At 34.2% G+C, this 22,097-nt stretch overlaps 1 protein-coding gene and 1 pseudogene across 1 annotated transcript; both read right to left on the bottom strand.

The window, feature by feature from the left end:
* Positions 1-15,543: 15,543 nt before the first annotated feature.
* LOC120157642 lies at positions 15,544-16,118 on the bottom strand. The gene is made up of 3 exons (XM_039168718.1): positions 16,091-16,118; positions 15,882-16,027; positions 15,544-15,795 (listed from the first exon to the last, which is right to left on the bottom strand). Exons 1-3 carry the CDS (start codon positions 16,116-16,118, stop codon positions 15,544-15,546), a joined length of 426 nt encoding a protein of 141 aa, XP_039024649.1.
* Positions 16,119-17,053: 935 nt separating this feature from the next.
* Positions 17,054-19,544, bottom strand: LOC120157579 (annotated as a pseudogene).
* Positions 19,545-22,097: the final 2,553 nt, after the last annotated feature.

The raw sequence follows: 22,097 nt of genomic DNA, 5'->3' as shown, positions 1-22,097 counted from the left end.
GTCTTTCCAGGGAGCAGAAGTATGGCTACAAGAACGAGACTTCTGCAAGTAAGATGTAGAAAGCTTTGGAGGAAAAATTCCTGAAGAAAAGCTCTCAGAATCGTCTCCACATGAAGAAAAGATTGTTCAGATTTGATTATCAACCAGGCACCAGTATGAATGAACACATCACTGCGTTCAATGAGCTAGTGGGAAGATTGGGTATGGATGAAACCTTCAAAGATGAAGATTTGGCTTTGATGTTGTTGTCATCTCTTCCAGATGAATTTGAGCACCTTGAGATAACATTACTTCATGGTAAGGATAATGTTACCCTTAAAGATGTAACTGTTGCTTTGTATAGTTATGAACTCAGGAAGAAAACCAAGAAATAGAGCAAGTACGAAGCAGTAGAGGCCATGGTGGCAAGAGGTCGCTCGAAAAGTCAAAAGCCAAAGTGGAGAGGGAGATCAAATTCGAAGTCCAGACCGGGAAAAGATGAATGTGCCTTTTATCATGAGAAATGCCATTGGAAGAAAGATTGTCCGAAGCTGAAGAAGAAAAGAAAAGCTGCTCCAGATGCATGTGTTGCAGAGCATGATGCACATGACTCTGACATATCATTGGTTGCTTCATCAACAACATTCCATTCCGATGAGTGGATATTAGATTCGGGTTGCACCTATCATATGTCCCCTAATCGGGAGTGGTTCTCCGATTTAGTGGAACTAAATGCATGAGTTGTTTATATGGGCAATGACAATGCCTGTAAAATTGTTGGGATAGGTTCAATTCGATTGAAGAATCAAGATGGATCAACCAGAGTTCTGACGGATGTCCGATACGTGCCCAGTTTGAAGAAAAATCTCATCTCGTTGGGAGCCTTAGAATCTAAAGGCTCAGTAGTCACTATGAGAGATGGAGTTTTAAAAGTCACATATGGCGCACTTGTGATGATGAAGGGCATCAGGAAAAATATTTTGTATTACTACCAAGGTAGTACAATTATTGGAGCAGTTGCAGCAGCTTCCGGAGGTAATGATTTGGACGCAACCCAGTTGTGGCATATGCGGTTGGGACATGCTGGAGAGAAATCCTTGCAAATTCTGGCAAAGAAAGAATTGTTGAAAGGTGCAAAGGCTTGCAAATTGAACTTTTGCGAGCATTGTTGTTGAAACATTTTAATATTTCGATATAACAAATTAAGTTAAATGGATTTTAAGATTTTCCAAATGATTTTCTAAGTATATTCGATATAACTATTCGAATATCAAAACATTACTCCAAATATTTCAAAAAATCATTTTGATCCTTACTTAAGTGTAAAATTAAGTTTTAATCATAAACAATTTCAAAATATTTTACAAAGTATTTCGAACCAATTCAAAGCCAAAAATTCCAGATTGCTCAGAGGGAACCGATTCCCCCCATAGGAGGAACCGATTCCCCCCTGAATGGTTTGGCTCCGAGATTTCCAGAATGCTCGGAGGGAACCGATTCCCCCCCAAGGGGGTACCGATTCCCCCCTGTTCAACGGTCGAAATATTTGAATTTTACACTTAGGGAACCGATTCCCTATGAGAGGGAACCGATTCCCCCCACGCTCCAAGCTGTTTTATTAAATGTTTTCACACTAAAACGGCTATAATATCTTCTCTAATTATCCCCAACGTTCAGAAGTGATCCAAGGTGTATTTAAGCAAGCTTAGAAGCCATTGATCAATAACAAGAAACATCAAGCAACTAGAACAAGAGAGAATCAAAGAGAAAGCATCAAACCTCAAGTTTGAGCATTTCAAGCCCATTTTCATTCAATATTCATTTTGCTTTCAAGAACACTTTTTGTGCTCAATTGTATTCATCTTTGAGTGTTCTTTTCTTTGTTCTAGAATTGTACAAACATCTTACCTTGTGAGGTTTTCTTGTAAGTTTGCAAATTTGTAATCTTCTCTTTGAGAAAAGAGTGTTCTCAAGAGTTGGGGTATACTCTTGAGGGAATTGTAAGGTTATCTCTTGGCCTCAAAAGAAAGAACAAATTAGTGAATTTGTTGGAAAATCCTTAGTGTGGATAGCTAAGGTAGTGGACGTAGACTTTGTTTGAGAAAGTCGAACCACTGTAAATCGCTGTGCAATTGCTTTCAATTTTCTGCAAAAGCTTCCACAAAATTTTTATTGCCAATTCACCCCACTCTTGGCCAATTTCGTCATTCGATTAACTCAACAATTGGTATCAGAGCCTAACTCATTTGAAGGTTTAATCGCCTCTTGAGTCGATCCGGGAAGAGTTACATCGATTACAAAGTCATCAATGGCCTCCACTTCAAACTTCGACTCCGGTCTCGATTCGATGCCCGTCAACAAGCCTCCTTTCTTCAATGGAGCTAACTACGCCTATTGGAAGAATAGAATGATGTACTTCATTCAAGCAAGTGACATGGGAGCATGGAATGTCGTAGAAGAAGGATACATTAAGCCTATCACTCATCCAAGGTTGTGGAGTGAAGGAGATACAAAAATGTTCCAGCTCAACTCCAAAGCCATCCATATTATCTTTGTGCTCTTGGACCAGATGAATACGGAAGAGTTTCATCGTGTACAACCGCCAAAGAATATGGGACAAACTTCAAGTCACACATGAAGGTACAGATGAGTAAAAAATCAAAAATTAGTATTCTAACGCATAGCTATGAAAATTTCAGGATGAAACCAAATGAAGACATCAAAGCTATGACGGATAGATTTTCAACGATTGTCAATGGTCTCAAATCATATGGAGAGTCATCTCAAATGAAAAGCTTGTGAGGAAGTTAGTCTACTCCCTCCCAAAATCATGGCAATCAAAGAAGACGGCAATCATCGAGTCTAAGGACCTATCGTCCTTAACTCTTGAAGAACTTATCGGTTCACTCCTCACTCATGAGATGATGCTTGAAGATGAGGTGACCTTGATAAAGTTGAAGAGACACCAAAGGAGAAGAAGAAAAACATTGGAGTTGCTCTCAAATCCACAAAGATGAGAGTGATTCTAATGATGATGATGATGACGAGGAATGGCATTGTTTGCCAAACGGTTCAGAAAATGAGACCTTACCAAGGAAGAAAATTCAAACGAAACGAAGGCCTCAAAAATGAACCAAAGAGAAGGACCCAATCATTTGCTATGAATGCAAAAAGCCGGGGCATGTCAAATATGATTGCCCACAATTGAAGAAAAAGGTCAATCAAAGAATAAGCACAAGGCTCATGTGGCTACATGGAGCGATGAAGAAGGTTCCGATGAAGAGGAACAAGAAGTAGCAAACTTGTGCTTGATGGCATTCGGGGAAGATTCTAAGGTAACCTCTAACTCATCTGATTTGATGATTTATCTTATGATGAGCTATTAGAGGAATATAATGGGTTGGCTTCGGATTATGAGAAATTATTTTTAAATATAAAAATGATGTTTCAAAGTTGAAAAATGAAAATAAACTCGTATCCAAAACCAACAATGATCTTGAAAGTAAATTAAGATTTGCAAATCAAACTAGAAGAGTTTGAAAAGAAAATTTAGATTTGCAGAATTTACTTTCAAAGGTCAATGATGATCATCAAAAGAAAATTGATGATCTTAAAATCTCTTTGATAAAGTTGGAACAAAACGTTTTGAAAAAGGAGAAAATTCAAAATCCAACTTTGTTAGAAAAGATTTTAGAAACTACAATCATAGAAATCCTCAACGAACCTTAAATGGTAAAATATTTAGAAGTATATGGGTTCCTAAAGGACTCATTACTACTAAAGATAAAGATATCCTACAAAAATGGATACCTAAGGGAACTAGGATTTTGGAAACTAATGAATATGGACCCAAAAGAATTTGGGTACCAAAAATCAAAAATTAATCTATGTTTGTAGGGAAAGGAGCATTGCTACAAGGCACGGGAAACAAATTCAAATTCATGGTACCTTGATAGTGGATGCTCAAGACACATGACCGGAGACAAAAGCCGGTTCATTGAGCTTAACGCCAAAAATGGAGGAGAAGTGACTTTTGGAGACAATTCAAAAGGTTACATTGAAGGTATTGGTACAATAAGTAATACCTCTTCCATACAAATTAAGAATGTTTTATATGTGAATGGATTAAAGCATAATCTATTGAGTATTAGTCATTATGCGATAAAGGATTCATGTCTTATTTGAAATTAATGGTTGTAAAGTCATTGACATTGCATCTAATCGGATTATGCTTGTTGGTCATAGAATAGGAAACATTTACATGGTGCATTTAGATTCTATTGATATGACTAATTTATGGCCTAGTTGCTAAGGATGAGCATGATAGTTGGTTATGGCATAGGAGACTGGGTCATGCTAGTATGAGTTTTGCAACGGTTAATTCAAGGAGACTTAGTAAGAGGGTTGCCTAAGCTTAAATTTGATAATGATAAAATCTGATGCTTGTGCTAAAGGAAACAAAACGAGTTTCTTTAAATCTATTAATGATGTATCAACTAGTAGAGTATTACAATTGATCCATTTAGATCTTTTTGGGCCAACTAAAACTACTAGCTTGGGAGGAAAACAATATGCATTTGTCTTGGTAGATGACTATTCTAGATACACTTGGGTTCTATTCTTAAGTACTAAAGATGAATCATTAGAAAATTTCATCACATTTTCAAAAATAATCCAAAATGAAAAAGGATACTCTATCACTAGTGTTAGAAGTGATCATGGAACTGAATTTGAAAATCTTGGATTTATTGAGTTTTGTAATTCTAATGGTATTAGCCACAATTTTTCAGCACCTAGAACCCTCAACAAAATGGAGTTGTTGAAAGGAAAAATCGAACTTTAGAAGAAATGGCTAGAACCATGCTTTGCGAAAATATTTGCCAAAATATTTTGGGCGGAAGCCACAAATACCGCTTGTTATGTTGTAAATCGTGTAATGATTAGGCCAATTTTAAAGAAAACTCCATATGAAATTCTCAAAAATAAAAGCCTAACATTAGCTATTTTCATCCTTTTGGATATAAATGTTTTGTTTTAAACACGATAAAGAAATCTTGGTAAATTTGATGCTAAAGTGATGAAGGAATTTTTCTGGGTTATTCCTTAAATTCTAAGCTTATCGTGTATTTAATAAAAGAACTTTAGTTGTAGAAGATTCTATACATGTTGTTTTCGATGATAATCCCCTTCCGAGGAAGGATTCTTCTGTTAATGATGATGTAGGTATTGTACAAGCAAATGACGTTAGACATGACGTTGGAGAATCATCATCAAAGGAAGAAACAAAGATGAGGAAACTCATGATCCCCTCGAGAATCCAACCATTGAAGAAAGGGAAGTATCTTTTCCAAGAGAGTACAACTATGTCAAGGATGGTGAAATTATAGGTGATCCATCAAAAGGGGTAACTACTCGATCTTCTCTTAGAAATATCTGTAATTATGTTGCATTTATTTCATGCATAGAGCCTAAGAACATCAAGAAGCATTAAAATGAACATTGGATTATGGCTATGCAAGAAGAATTAAATCAATTTGAGAGAAGTAGTATGGACTTAGACTGTGACTAAGTGGTAATATAGTGAGGAACAAGGCTAGACTTGTTGCTCAGGCTATACTCAAGAAGAAGGCATAGACTATGATGAAACATACGCTCCCGTAGCTAGGATGGAAGCAATTAGAATGTTATTAGCATTTGCATGTTTCAATGATTTAAATTATATCAAATGGATGTTAAAAGTGCATTTTTAAATGGTTTTATAAAGAAGAAGTGTACGTGGAACAACCTCCAGGTTTTGAAGATTCAATTTTCCGGATCATGTTTTAAAATTGACAAAAGCTCTTTATGGTTTAAAACAAGCTCCTAGAGCTTGGTATGAAAGATTGTCAAATTTTTTAATTGAAAAAGGTTTTTAAAAGGAAAGGTTGACACTACATTGTTTTTAAAGAGAAAAGGTAAAGATTTATTAGTAGTTCAAATTTATGTTGATGATATAATATTTGGTTCTACTAATGATGTTCTTTGTCAAGAATTTTCTAAGCTAATGCAAAGTGAGTTTGAGATGAGCATGATGGGGGAGCTCTCATTTTTCTTGGGACTCCAAATCAAGCAAAGAAAAGATGGCATCTTCATTAATCAAGCTAAGTACGTCAAAGATATGCTCAAGAAGTTTGGACTGGAAAATGGGAAACCTCTAACACTCCAATGAGCTCTTCAACAAAGCTTGACTTAGATGAAGGAGGTAAATGTGTAGATGTTAAATTATATAGGTCATGATTGGCTCTTTGCTTTATCTAACTGCAAGTAGACCGGACATTATGTTTAGTGTTTGCTTATGTGCTAGATTTCAATCATGTCCTAAGGAATCACATTTACTAGCTGTTAAGAGAATCTTTAGATACCTTAAGGACACTCCTAGTTTAGGACTTTGGTATCCTAGAGACTCTAGCTTTAGCTTGCATGCTTTTTCTGATGCGATTATGGAGGATGCAAATTAGATAGGAAAAGCACCTCCGGTACTTGCCAATTCCTTGGAAATATGCTGATTTCTTGGTTTTCAAAGAAACAAAATTGTGTTGCATTATCTACCACTGAAGCCGAATACATTTCAGCTGGTAGTTGTTGTGCACAAGTTTTATGGATGAAACAACAACTTTTTGATTATGGAATTGAAGTAGGTACTATTCCTATCAAGTGTGACAATACTAGTGCTATTTGTCTCACTAAAAATCCCATCCAACACTCTAGAACTAAGCACATTGAAATAAGACATCACTTCATTAGAGACCATGTCACTAAGGAAGATGTAGTTCTAGAATTTGTTGATACTTTGCACCAATTAGCGGATATCTTTACAAAACCTTAGACAAGGAAAGATTTTGGACACTTAGGAGAGAATTAGGTTTGACCAACCTATCTTCACTTAGTGTTTAAAATAATTTTAGCACTTTTAATAAATCTTGAAAAATGCTTATAATAATAATTTTTGATTGCATTCTTGCTATTAGTTAGGGGAGTTTGTGATTCTTAATGAAAATTAATTTTATGTTCAAAAATCAATTAAAGATTAATTTAATTATTTGAACATAATTAATGTTTGATATGAGTTGCCAATACCACTAGAAAAGATTAATTTAGCATTTTGTGCTTAAAAATTCGGATTTTAGCATTTTGGTGCAGAGGGAATCGATCCCCCCTGAGGGAACCGATTCCCCCTTTGAAGGGGAACCGATTCCCCCCACAGGGGAATCGATACCCCCCTGGGTTCTGTTAAAATCGAACAGAACACCCCAAAATCCCAAACCCTCATTTTATTATATATTCCGCCGTTCTCACCCTCTAAACCCCTCAAATCTCCATTTTTGCCTCAAATCAACGATATTAATCGGAATTTGCTTCATAAATCATCTTCCAAACCTGTTGGAATCATTAAAATCGTGCAAACAACATCTAAATCCCCTCAATCTTCATATTTCAAGGTAAATTTTTCTAAACTCTTTATTTCATTATTTTTGAACATAGGATTAGTTTCAATTAGTTCTAGGTTGAATAGTGATCGGCATTGATTATTTAGTGATTAGAAACTAGATGTTACAACTAATTTCATCAAAACACAAGAATTTTTCAAATTTTTTAAAATTTTCGAAATAAAAAAATGTTATTTTTCAAATTATTGTGTTTTGATCAAATTATATTGTTGTTATGAAAAACTATACATATATTGTTTCTCAAAACCATATTTTTCAAAAGTTTTTCAAAAACTTTGCCCATTAGGATTGATTTAGAGAATCTTGAAATATTGAGGACTCATTTGAGTTTTGGGATTAATTGAATTGCATACATTTGTTTTAAAATTGCAGGTTATTCTATCTATTCCGATTTCCTTCACCATGTCAAATCCTAAACGACCTAGGTCTTCATCTAGTCGTTCTAGTCGTCAACCAAATCCACCTCCAATCCTCATTCTATTCCAATTTCTAATCCCAATCCCACTGATCCTAACTTGACTATCCAAATTCGTGTTTCAATCATCCTGGGTCTAGAATCACCGATATTGGTATTATCAGTATTTCGATTCTTACAAAATCCGGGAAGAACGTATTCCTTCTCGTCAAGCTATGTTAGCTATCAATTTTAAATATCTTCCCATTTTACAAGAATGGAAATTTGATAAACTATTTGATCTTGAACCCATCGTTTACCATCACTTGTTCGTATATTCTACTCTAATGCCGTATGTGTTAAAAACCAAGCTGAAACCGAAACCATAGGAATTCGTTCCTACCTTCTAGGACAATTCTTATATATTGATCCGACATATATAGCCAATACATTTGGATTAGATAATGATGGTATTTCGAATGAAAAACAAATTTTAGGTTCTCGTTATAAAAGAAGAGATAGTGCGAGTGTCTTAGACCTACATGAGCGTTTTCTTCATCTAATGATTTCTTGGTGGTTTCGACCATCCGGAGGTCGTTATTCTACTCTTAGAGCTTTGGATCTTTGGTGGTTACATTGTTTCGAAACCGTATTAAATTAACCTACCTCAGATTATTTTTGCTGAAATTGTTGAAACCGTAAATCTTGTTCCTAACAAGAAACACTGTTCATCTCTAGTTTACGGTTGCTTTTTGAGTAATCTGTTTTCCAAAGCTGGGCTTAGAGTCGGTCTAGATGCCGTTTTTTCCTCTTAAGAAACAAATAAATCTTTTTTCCTTAACGAGAGCGGGATGGGTAAAGGACAAAGAAACCGGTGAATGGGTTCGTTCTTCTACTCCGGGAGCTAGTTCTTCACAAGCTCCACCCGAAGCTGACGAAGATCCCGAGTTTGAACAATTAATGAGGGATATTGATGAAGCTGAAGAAGAACCTGAACAACCCGAAGAGCAGTCCGAGGAACAAACACAACAAACGCATCAAATGCCTCCATATTTTCAATCCTTTATGGAGACATTCAATTTCCGATACGCTACCATGGACTCGCGCTTTTCCTCTATAGAGTCCCATTTATCCACAATGGGAGCTCAACAATTAGAGATTCTTCAGGAGATGCGTACAAACAATGAATCAACCAACGCTCGTATCAATGAACTCACACACGAGATGGCCGCTATGCGAGCCCGTTTTCCTCCTACCGATCCGGATGCTTGATTTTATGTTTAGCGTTAAGACTTTGAACAAAATGAATATTGTTTCAACATTTTGATTTGTTTGATTTTGTGGATTGTTGGATTTTGGATATATGATGGTGTGAACTTATATTTGGTGTGTTTTATTCATTTTTGCATCATTTACATTATCATTAGCAATATGATCAATTTTGCCATATCACATTATTTATGAATATTGATTTATGAAACTAATGGCTAACCTCTCTTTTGATTGTGATCTTAGCAGCTTAAGCTTATAATTAATAAATCATTGGCTAAATGATTTCAAAACCTTGTTTTACAATGTCTTTTTGATTTAACAAAACGGGGGAGAAGAATAAGTGTTAAATGTTTTACATGATAAATTGAAGAAGTGTTAAAGTAAGGGGGAGTAATTTTAAAAACTTGATTTCAAAAATCTTAAAATTACTAAAATGTTTTGTTATATCAAAAAGGGGGAGATTGTTGAAACATTTTAATATTTCGATATAACAAATTAAGTTAAATGGATTTTAAGATTTTCCAAATGATTTTCTAAGTATATTCGATATAACTATTCGAATATCAAAACATTACTCCAAATATTTCAAAAATCATTTTTGATCCTTACTTAAGTGTAAAATTAAGTTTTAATCATAAAACAATTTCAAAATATTTTACAAAGTATTTCGAACCAATTCAAAGCCAAAAATTCCAGATTGCTCAGAGGGAACCGATTCCCCCCCATAGGAGGAACCGATTCCCCCTGAATGGTTTGGCTCCGAGATTTCCAGAATGCTCGGAGGGAACCGATTCCCCCCTGTTCAACGGTCGAAATATTTGAATTTTACACTTAGGGAACCGATTCCCTATGAGAGGGAACCGATTCCCCCCACGCTCCAAGCTGTTTATTAAATGTTTCACACTAAAACGGCTATAATATCTTCTCTAATTATCCCCAACGTTCAGAAGTGATCCAAGGTGTATTTAAGCAAGCTTAGAAGCCATTGATCAATAACAAGAAACATCAAGCAACTAGAATCAAGAGAGAATCAAAGAGAAAGCATCAAACCTCAAGTTTGAGCATTTCAAGCCCATTTTCATTCAATATTCATTTTGCTTTCAAGAACACTTTTGTGCTCAATTGTATTCATCTTTGAGTGTTCTTTTCTTTGTTCTAGAATTGTGCAAACATCTTACCTTGTGAGGTTTTCTTGTAAGTTTGCAATTTGTAATCTTCTCTTTGAGAAAAGAGTGTTCTCAAGAGTTGGGGTATACTCTTGAGGGAATTTTAAGGTTATCTCTTTGGCCTCAAAAGAAAGAACAAATTAGTGAATTTGTTGGAAAATCCTTAGTGTGGATAGCTAAGGTAGTGGACGTAGACTTTGTTTGAGAAAGTCGAACCACTGTAAATCGCTGTGCAATTGCTTTCAATTTTCTGCAAAAGCTTCCACAAAATTTTTATTGCCAATTCACCCCCCTCTTGGCCAATTTCGTCATTCGATTAACTCAACAATTGTGTTATGGGAAAGCAGAAGAGAGTGAAGTTTGGCACCACTATACATAATACAAAAGGTATTGTAGATTATATTCACTCAGATGTATGGGGTCCTTCAAAGACATCGTCTTTGGGAGGAAACCATTATTTTGTAACTTTTGTAGATGACTTTTCCAGAAGAGTTTGGGTGTATCCGATGAAGTCTAAAGATGAAGTGCTTCAAATTTTCCTGAAATGGAAAAATATGATCGAGAACTAGACTGGTAGAAAGATCAAACGTCTTAGGACGGACAATGGAAGGGAATATAAAAGTGACCCATTCTTTGACGTTTGCGATGAGTATGGTATTGTTTGACACTTCACTGTTAGACATACACCACAACAGAATGGGGTGGCAGAGCGTATGAATCGAACACTATTGGAGAAGGTTCGATGTATGTTGTCTAATGCTGGGTTAGGCAAGGCATTTTGGGCTGAGGCTGTGACATATGCTGGCCATATCATTAATCGTCTGCCGTCATCAGCGATAGAAGAAAAAACACCATTGGAGGTATGGTCTGGAAAACCTACTACTGATTATGATTCCTTACATGTATTTGGATCCACTGCTTATTATCATGTGAAGGAATCCAAGCTTGATCCGAGAGTAAAGAAGACTCTCTTTATGTGAATCACCCATGGAGTGAAGGGATTCCGCCTTTGGTGTTTAGACACCAAGAAGATAATTTGTAGCAGAGATGTTACATTTGATGAATCTGCCCTAGTAAAGAAGGTAACAAGTGAAGCTGTCCAAACAAGTAGTACTCCGCAGTAGGTGGAGCATACTCCAAAACAGGTGGAGTTTCAGCAGACGATGATCCCAGAAGTTGATGCGGCTGATTCTTCAACTCCAATAAAAGAATTAGAAGATGAAGAGGTTCAAACCCAAGAACCATTAGAGACACCAGAAACACTTACAGTTACAAGGCCAAGGAGAGAAATTCGTAGACTTGCTCGATTTGTTGATATGGTGGCCTATGCTCTTCCAGTTGTTGATGATGATATCCCTATCACTTACCAAGAAGCAATACAAAGCATGGAAAGTGATAAGTGGAAAAGTGACATGGATGAAGAAATGAAATCTCTCCAAAAGAACAACACTTGGAAACTGGCACAATTACCGAAAGGTAAAAGAGCCATTGGATGCAAGTGAGTATTTGTAAAGAAAGATGGATCTCATAACAAGAAAAATGTTTGCTATAAGACACGGTTGGTAGCTAAAGGCTACGCTCAAAAGGAGGGAATCGACTACAATGAAGTATTTTCCCCTGTTGTGAAGCATTCCTCCATTAGAATATTGTTGGCCTTGGTAGCACAGTTGAATTTGGAGCTAGATCAACTTGATGTAAAGACGGCTTTCTTGCATGGTGATTTAGAAGAAGAGATCTATATGACTCAACCAGAAGGATAAAAAGATGGTGGTCGTGAGAAATGGGTTTGTAAGCTGAACAAATCGCTATATGGATTGAAGCAATCTCCGAGATAGTGGTACAAGCGATTTGATAGCTTTATGAGGAGGCAAAAGTATACTAGAAGCAAATATGATCATTGTGTGTATTTGCAAAAGCTCAAAGATGGATCTTTCATTTATCTTCTCTTGTACGTTGACGATATATTGATCGCTTCGAAGAGTTAAAAGGAGATAGACAAATTAAAGGCTCATTTGAATTAAGAGTTTGAGTTGAAAGATCTAGGTGAGGCCAAGAAGATTCTTGGTATGGAGATAAGCAGAAATAGACAGAGAGGAAGGCTTTGTTTAACACAGAAGCAGTATCTGAGAAAGGTATTACATTGTTTTGGCATGAATGAAAATACCAAACATGTAAGTATCCCATTGGCTTCTCATTTGAAACTTAGTTCTATCTCCTAAAACTAACGAAGAACGAGTGTATATGGCAAAAGTTCCATATGCTAATGCAGTTGGGAGCTTGATGTATACAATGGTGTGTACGCGTCCTGACATTTCACAAGCAGTTGGAGTTGTGAGCAGGTACATGTATGATCCTGGAGAAGGACATTGGCAAGCTGTGAAATGGATTCTACGGTATCTCCAACAAATCGTGGATGTTGGTTTAGTTTTTGAACAGGATGAAGCACTTGGTCAGTGTATGGTTGGATATGTTAATTCCAATTATGCTGGTGATTTGGATAAGCGTCGATCAACTATTGGGTATTTGTTTACTCTTGCTAAAGCCCTAGTAAGTTGGAAGTCTACATTGCAATCTACAGTGGCCTTGTCTACTACAGAGGTAGAATACATGGCAGTTTCAGAGGCTGTAAAGGAAGTAATTTGGCTTAACGGGTTGATGGAAGACTTGGGAGTTGTTCAAAGTCACATTAGTCTCTATTGTGACAGTCAGAGCGCTATTCACTTAGCGAAAACTCAAGTCTACCATTCAAGGACTAAGCATATCGACGTGAGGTATCACTTTGTGCGGGAGATCTTTGAAGAAGGAAAGATTCTACTTCAGAAAATTGCGACATCAGAAAATCCTGCAAATATGATGACCAAGGTGGTAACAGTAATCAAGTTCAATCATTGTTTGAACTTGATTAACATCCTGAAAGTATGAACACCTTCGGGTGTGTGGCGCTTGTGAGCGCAATTAGAGGCACTACAAATTTGGGGAGTTGAAGAAGTTGAGTAGGCTTGGTAATTTCAAGCCAAGGTGGAGATTTGTTAGATTTGTCTAGAAATTAAGTTGACAAGTTGGAAATTTCATCTTGGTTGGTGGCCAACTTATTAGAAATTTCATCTTGGTTGGTGGCCAAACTTTGAACATGTGAATTTCATATTTGGTGGCTAACTTGTACACATTGAAAAATTCTTTGGTAGGTGGCCAAACTTTGAACATATTGTTCTTGAAACTCAACTATAAATAGGCCTAAGTATTTCCATTAGAAATAATCCCAAAAACAAGTTCTCTCTTCCTCTTGTATTCTTCATTCTCCCACTTTGGGAATTCCAAAGAATTCCATTTGTTGTAATATTGGAGATATAGTGAAGTTATCATCCGGTGTGGTGCCCGAGGAGTAGACGATATTCTCGTCGAACCTCGTAAATTTGGTGTGTTCTCTCCTTTATTATTTTTTAGTCGGTTCTTTTCCATTGTGTTTCAATATTCAATAGTTTGACAGGTTTATCCGCTGTGCAACCTTTGGTGGTTTTAATCTTGACATTTTAGGTCAATTTTAAAACTATGTTCATGTGGGAAATAACCCGTTTTCCCCAACACACGTCTCATAGGATCAAGGCACCTGACCTTGTCGACAAGTTGAGAAGTACATTCCCTCGATACAATTATCTTAAAAGGTGCATCTCTCGCTGAAGTATAATATGTATATTACTATATTCTTCTTTTTATTATTACTATTTTACATGCTAGGGTTTTTCTTTTTCATGTATAATTCTCTTCTGGGAAATGCTCACGTGCGGCAGTCTTAATATACGGCTAAAAAAAGTTATCGGCTTTGTTATTGTTTAAATAACAAAACATGTAAAAAATGACCGAAAAAATTATTAGGCGCTAAAATATGACCGATTTTATTATTATTGAGGTTTTAACCGGATTTTCAAAAAAATAACTGGAAATATTATTAAGCGCTAAAAAATGACCGAAAATATTATTAGACGTTAAAAATGACCGAAAATATTAAAAAATAATATTTTAAGTAAAAATAATAATATTATCAGTAACTTTTTATGAGTTTTATTATTTAAACAATAATAAAATTGGAAACACTTTATTTTAACATTATATTAAGGTCACGCAGTGTAGAACTTCCCTCTCTCCTTTTTGATCAAAATCACTTGTGCATTGGCAGCTTTATTGAGGGAGAAATGCTTAGTTCAGAAAAATTACACTGGTCTTGGAAGAAACTCTCGAGGTTTCCATTGAAAGCTACATACAGATATTCTTTATTTTATAATTCGAAATTAAATTCAAATGTATGTAACAAATTGTATTTGCATTCAGGTAAGGGGTAAGTAATGCTGGTTCAAATATAACTATTTATATATATTTCAAATATGTAGGGAATGGTGATTTTAACATCCGAATCTATAAATTATTCAAGTTCAAGTTCAAATATATATATATCAAAATCGAGTTGGCATCTCTATTTGAGAAAGAAGACGACAATGAGATATTTAGGGGCATTTGGTTCACGGAATGTAAGATTACCAGCGAGAATAAAAGATTACCAGGGAATAGGATTACTGGAAATGTTACATTATTGTGTTTGGTTAGTTTGGCAGGAATATAAGATTACAGTGTTTGGTTGAAGGAATAAAAGATTACTGGAATGTATATTTTACCAAATTGTCATTGTTCTATATTTTTTAACAAGTGAATTCTAAATATTTAAATAAAAAATTATTTATAAAAATTTTATCTGTTGATAATATATTACTTGAGTATTTAAATATATCATGTATTATTTTAATTTTAATTAATATTAAATTTTACATAATTTATGTAAAAAATTATTAAAATTTTACATCAACATTTAACTAAATGTTTACATTGTGAAAACTAGCTTCGGTTCATACTTGATGCATTCACTGAGAGGTTTTTTGTATTTTTCAATCGACAAGGTTTACATTCTTTTATATACAATAATTTATTATAGATATTCATAATAATAAAAATATGTAAATTATTTTTGTTATCTAAGATATAATATTTATTATATCTTCTATATAGAATAATTTATTTATTTTTTATATTTATACTTAATTCTGCATACTTTATCATTATTATTTATCTCATGAATTTATATTACAAAAACATAATTCAAATAAGTAAGAAAATATAACACTAAAAATCATATTATCTATAATTTTATATTTCACCATCATTCATCATTATCTTTGTTAATATTTTAATAAAATTATTAATACTCGGTCCTAAAATGATTTGCATCGAAACTGAAGGGCCCTCCTGGTCCGAAGGATGAGAGACTAATGGTGGTTGCCTTTGCAGCCAATGGATTGAACTTGGGTGGGGCTGTTTCAGACTCTGCCTTCTTAGCATGCAAGGAAGATTGTTCTGACAGCGGAACTACTCCATCGCGTCCATGGAAAAGCCTGAATGCCATGTCAAAATTTGGCCCGTCTTCAAAAATCGGACCATTTGCTCCTCGTACCTGAGGTGTAGAAGTTAATTTGAACTTGAACCAAGAACATGATGCAAGAAACATAAAGCTCATAACATAATGATCCATAATCTTACCGGCAATGGAAAGGACATGGCTGACGAGAAAGAAAAGTTTGTAGGCTCATTAATGTTTCTAAAAAATGGACACCTGAGGATTTCCATTTGAGAAGTTGCGAAGTCCTCGTGTAAGCTTCTGAATGGAAAATTCATTTTAAAGTTACCTGCACAAAGACATAAGAACTAGTAATCCAAATCTAAGAATAGATAAAGCCCATAATGATTACATCTCTTAGCATCAAAAGAACCGTACATATATGAACAAATTAAGACCGAATAAAACCATTGACAAAACAAATCGATGCCAATTTTACTGTAAAATAAAATCAAACATATTTGAACAATTACAGCAATCCGATACAGAGAAAAAAAAGGTAGAGTTTAAGCTTTCAAACAATAAAATGTCAAAAGCACAAACAAATTCAGAACCATAACTCTACCAAACACAAGGAATTCATCCGTGAATGAATATAAAAGCATTGCAAATTACTCTTAACAAACTGGTATGAGGAATCTTAAGCTAAAGTAAAAACAATCGATAATGGATGATAAAATTGAAGCCTATAAATAGTTGATTCTCCAATTATTCTTCCAAAGACTTGAAATCTAATAACTAGAACAATTACCACATAGATCAAAGAACAGAAGCCCGTACACAGTTGAAATCCATTATGTGGATCAACAAATTTCAACAAAAACAACGAATTCCCTTTCAAAATAATACTCGCATGGAATTATGAAAATTTTACAAATCCAGGAAAATAAGTGAAAATTTTACCTTCTAGATGAAATTTCAATAAATTTCAACAAAAACAACGAATTCCCTTTCAAAATAATACTCGCATGAAACTATGAAAATTCTATCACAAATCCATTTTTCTTTTAATATCCTTTTCACTCAATTAACCAATAGACTCATGCAACATTATTTTATGCATTTCTACTCAGAACTCTGTGGGAGGAGATTACTAAACTAAAACTAACAAAGTTAAAAATGCAATTTACAGTTTTTGACAAATAATAAGAGAATTGGATTAATTTGAACCCATCTCTATAATAATAAGAGGATTGGATTGAACCCATCTATATACTAAACAGACCAAATCGGCAAACAAATAAAATTTACCATCAACTCCATTTGCTAGAACACTTGAATGCCATCACAACATAGTTGTGTTTCTCTACAAGTTTTACAGTATACTACAACATTGATTGTTACTCTTAGCCCGGCTGTAGAACATCTATTTCAATAACCAAAAGAGGATTGATATTAGAAACAACATGTGGTTGTTCCAAAGGTACAATAAGGTTCGACTCCCAGCCCGTGTACTGACTCTGGACAAGGATGGACCGAGCGGGTGGGTGTTGCCTCCTTAAAATTTTAAAATTGCCATATATTTTAGATTTTTTCTATGTTTTTTTTAAAATCTGTTTTAATCCTCCTAGAATTCTATAAATTTGTTCATTCTTAAAATTTTAGATGTTCGCCCACTGATTCCGGATATATTTCGATTATTTAGTCCACAGTTGCGCTTTATAACTATTAATTCTAATTATAGTCTATTTCGATATAATTGTAACTCCAAAAGAAAAATAATATGCAAACTGGATAATGCAAAATAGGATTATATTGTGTTGCACATGTACCTGAGATGCCGCACTGTGATCTAAACTCTTTTAAACTAAACTGTATAGCTTCTCACCTCGTACAAGCATGCTATCAATTGTTTTATGCTGCATCAAAGACATAATCATTTCAATGATTGAGAGAACTTCTAATCAATCAAATCCAAGCTAACACAAATATACCGATATTTTTCTATTTATGAACAAATCTTTCTTTTGAGATGATATAATTCATTACAACATTACAAGGAAAAAAAAAGATTCAAATATGGAATAGTGAACAAACAGAACATTGGAGCTGAGGATGACATCGCAGTACGATAGCTCAAAGCTAAAAGGAAACAACACAAACTCGTCATTTTTCCCACAAAAATAGAAAATTGCATACAAGGATGATTTTAGTCTCATCCAACTCCCTTTGAATTTTCAATAATTTATCAGCCTCTACAGGGTCCTGAAAACGGTAAAAGGGTTATGTAAGGTTTTTCAAATATAACACTCCTATAAAGCTATAATATTATACTTAGAAAAGAAAATGTGAGATTAATTTGAAAGGTGTAAGTCTCCATATTTAAACACACCAGAAATGAATAAGAGATAAAACAGATACCTGAAACTTGGTCAAAGCCTCATCCAAATAGGGCTAAATTTGAGTGCTATCAGCTTCTGCAGTTCTCCATGATTCCCCAAAATTTCTCTGATATTCATCCACCACCTGCCAAGCATTACCGTTTGAAATTTTCCAAAGATCTCACAGAAGAACATCAAATCTCACAAACATATTTCAGAACACCATATGTCAAACGTGAGGAATGTGACCCACAGACTCTAAACGTCATCTTAAACTCTTAATGTATTATACTCACAGACACAGACATAGACACATCCACCTCCACCCATCGTCCCAACAATCTAGTTATTGCTATAAGATGCAAAGAGAGGGATTGAGCCGGAAAATAAGACTAAGCTATAGTTAAGCTAGCAAGTAAGCAGAGAAACAAGAATGAGCTGAGGTCCGAGACAGGAAATGAAGAAAAACTAAAATCTAGGAACATGGAAGCTAAACAGGGAGTTACAAGCTGAGAGCTGGTGGGTCAAGTACCAAAAAGAGGGACGTGTAGGAGGAATAAATCAGTGGTTACTGAATAAGGTGAGATTATGCCAATATTAGGACAACTATCAATAATTGTTGCTCCTATACATTATAGTTCATTCCACAATAACTGAATCTATAAAGATCTATTCATGTAAACACGACCGCAATCATCAATGAATATATCATTTCTCTAATTCCTCTCTTCTTCTCTATTTTCCCTTTCCATTCATTTCCTGCTATAATCAGTCTCAGGCTATGAGAACCTGATAATATAACCACAGAGAACGCCAGTGCAGAACACCAATAGTGCAGTCAATAAGATTTGATGATACTGAATTATAAGGTAAATTATGACACAGAGAAGATAAGAGTTACACTCCGTTATATTACTTGGTTGAGAAGTGAAAAAGCACTTCGAACAAGATAATGACTATCCATAAATCCAATTGCACAAAGTCCATTTCTGTTGTAAGAATGTACCATGTACTCTACATTAAAATCACCAAACATAAATAAATAAATAATTATTATCATAATTAACCAAAGATCTTCTCAAACCTAAAACATAATCATGATATTGATTTTACTGATAAAATCGAAATTTCAGAAAATATTTTCTTTAAAAAAAGGCAATGTAATACACGATAAAACAAAAGAAGATGCACAGACGATGTTATTGATCTAATTGCCAGAGATATTAATAATCAAGGAAACGAATATTATCTTGTAATGAGAAAAAATTAAGAAAGGTTCACAGAGGAGGGACCTTCGTGCTGGACGGACTGGCGCTGACCAGGAGAGGTTCGTTTGCCGACGGTTCGAGAGACGAAGACGATGAACTCCCTAATGCTTGGCCTTTGGAAGAAACCGAAATGGCTCACGTCGGATGCATTGGCTAGTATTATGGGATCATATCCTTCCGGCTGGCACTTCAACACCAATAACACAGTGATTTTCATCTTTCCACTTCTCTTTCAATTTTCCCTAACAAAAAAATGACAAAAACAATTTAGTATCTTTCGCTCTGCAAAAAGATAAATATAGAAAATATAATCTGAACGCCAGAAGGGAGATGGGAGACTAATACACCAGAAGCAAATCTGAACGCCAAATGGAAGAAGAAGCATATTTTCTTTCAGCCAGAACCAAGCGGGGAGAAGGGTGTTTTAGACAAGAGGACCGGAATGAGCAAATACCTAAGAAAGATGGGGGAATGATATTTCTAGGAAAACAGGAAAAAAATATCACTGACGGTATTCATTCTTTACCTGCACTTGAGAATATAACTCCATCCAAACGTGGGTATCATTACCTGAAAAAAAAACATTCCTCCTAGGAATAAAAGATGACGTGAACCAAACGAGTCCTTAGTCTTTTAGCGGTTGTTATATTAATTATGATTAAAATTAAATTAATATAATATATAAATATCTAATATTAAATTTTTTATTATTTTAATTTAAAAATTGATACTCAATACATTCATTAAGGGGGTGTTTGGTTCAAGGATTGTGGGATTCCCACATGGGAATCCCACATTCCCATGTTTGGTTGGTCGGGAATCTCATTTCCGGTAATGTTTTATTACCAATAATAGATTTTTTAGGGTATATTACCGGGAATGTCATTACTTCTCTTCCCTTAGGTATTGTAACATTACCGGCGTTTTGGACTAAAATGCCCTTAAATTTTTATTTTTATTCAAAAATATCATTATTTTATCATTGAATAATAAAAATTCTACGAAGGTTAAATTACAAATTTATCCTTAAATTATTTTAATTTACAAAAAAAAAGTCTATAATTAAAATTTTATATGAAGTTCAAGAGTTAAAATTTTTGTTTACCCTTTCATTAAACCTTTTTTATATTTTTAATTTTGTAAAAAATATATATATAAATATTATGAATTTAATTTTTTTAAAGAAAATATATAAATATTTTACAATTTGTAATATTATACAAATATATAATAAGAACAATTTGGTCAAATATATATTCCAATAATCTTTTATTCCTTTAACCAAACACGGTAATCTTACATTCCTGCTAAACCAACCAAACGCAAAATACAACATTCCCAGTAATCCTATTACCTGATAATCTTTTATTCCCACTAGTAATCTTACATTCCGTGAACCAAACGCATCCTAAGTGCTCTTAGCAGTTAAGAAAAAGTTTTATTCTTCTTAAAGGTCTTATGTTTATGTAACTCCGTCTGCGTGATGTGTATTATTGTTAATAATTAATTTTTTTTAAATATATATTACTTTTTAATCATCTCAAACTATTAAAAATGATATTCTAATAAATTTCTTAATAACTTAATGAAATATAACTAAAATGAATAACATTTATAACTTTAATAATAAATTTGATTTTTTTAATTCAATGATTAAATTTGAATAAAACTAGTAATTGATTGACCAATGAAATACTTTACCAGATAAAATTAAAAGACAACATAGGTCAAATCTAGATACTCATAGGTCAAATCTAGATACTCAATTAGACCTAATAAACTTGATCTAAACCCGATGTATCTAATTTAATACCCGAAATTAACTCAAATATGATGATCAAATTTTATCCGAAACTCAATCATAGTCGATCTAAAATTTATCTGACCCAATATAGATCCATATCCAATTTGACCCGAACCGAAAAACAACCCGAATCAAAAGCAATTCGAACTCAAAACAATCCGAACCGAAAATAACTCAAACTGAAAGTAACCCAAGTGAAGCCTAATTTAACCCGATCCGAAAGTAACCCAAACTGGAATTAATCTGAATTGAAAGCACTCTGAATAGAAAATCTGTATATACTTGATTATACTTATAAGCAAATTAAGCCTAAATGATAAAATTAACAAAAAAGAATACATATTTTTTACAAGAATATATCAATAATTATATAAATACTTAATTAGACTCATAACAAATTTAACCCGAATTGGCATGATTTAAAGGTTGACCTAAATCGAAAATTAACTGATCCGATATTGACCCGATTCGAAAATCAATCGATTTGATATTGATCCGATCCGAAATCTAATCGATCTGATATTAAACCGACCCAAAAAGGCAACTGATCCGATATTAATTCGAATCGAAAAATAACCCGATCCAAGAATCACTATATCCGAAAACTGACCCACCCAAAATTGACCTGACCATATACCCGACCGACCCGATTTATCATACACCCGAACTAAATCTGAACCAAATCAAATCTGACCTAAATAAAATTAAACGAATATAATCTAAACTCAAAATGATTCGACCTACACCATATCCGAATAACTAGTTTGCCACCTCTCTAGTCAATAGCCCAAAGCCTCCGTCTCAACCAATTCTTTCAATGATTCGTTGGCTTCGCTCCTTAAAAAAAGTTACATTTTTATTAAAAAAATTGCTACGTTTTTTTTATAGAAAACAAAAAACAACCCAAGCCATTGTATAATAATTTCCAGGGAAAAGAGTAATTTTGAGGAGCAGGAAAATGTAGAA

This window comes from Hibiscus syriacus, unplaced genomic scaffold (genome assembly GCF_006381635.1).
Source record: "Hibiscus syriacus cultivar Baekdansim isolate YM2019G1 unplaced genomic scaffold, ASM638163v2 tig00111273_pilon, whole genome shotgun sequence".
In the NCBI taxonomy this organism is placed as follows: Eukaryota; Viridiplantae; Streptophyta; class Magnoliopsida; order Malvales; family Malvaceae; genus Hibiscus; species Hibiscus syriacus.
This window is presented reverse-complemented; position numbering and strand designations above follow the sequence as displayed.

Excerpts from the sequence above, each read along its gene's own strand:
- LOC120157642 (XM_039168718.1), bottom strand. The coding sequence starts at position 16,118 with ATGTACGGTTCTTTTGATGCTAAGAGAT. Across the intron at positions 16,028-16,090 it reads TTCTTTTGATGCTAAGAGAT|GTAACTTTAAAATGAATTTT; the intron begins GTAATCATTATG and ends GTCTTTGTGCAG. Across the intron at positions 15,796-15,881 it reads CCATGTCCTTTCCATTGCCG|GTACGAGGAGCAAATGGTCC; the intron begins GTAAGATTATGG and ends TCTACACCTCAG.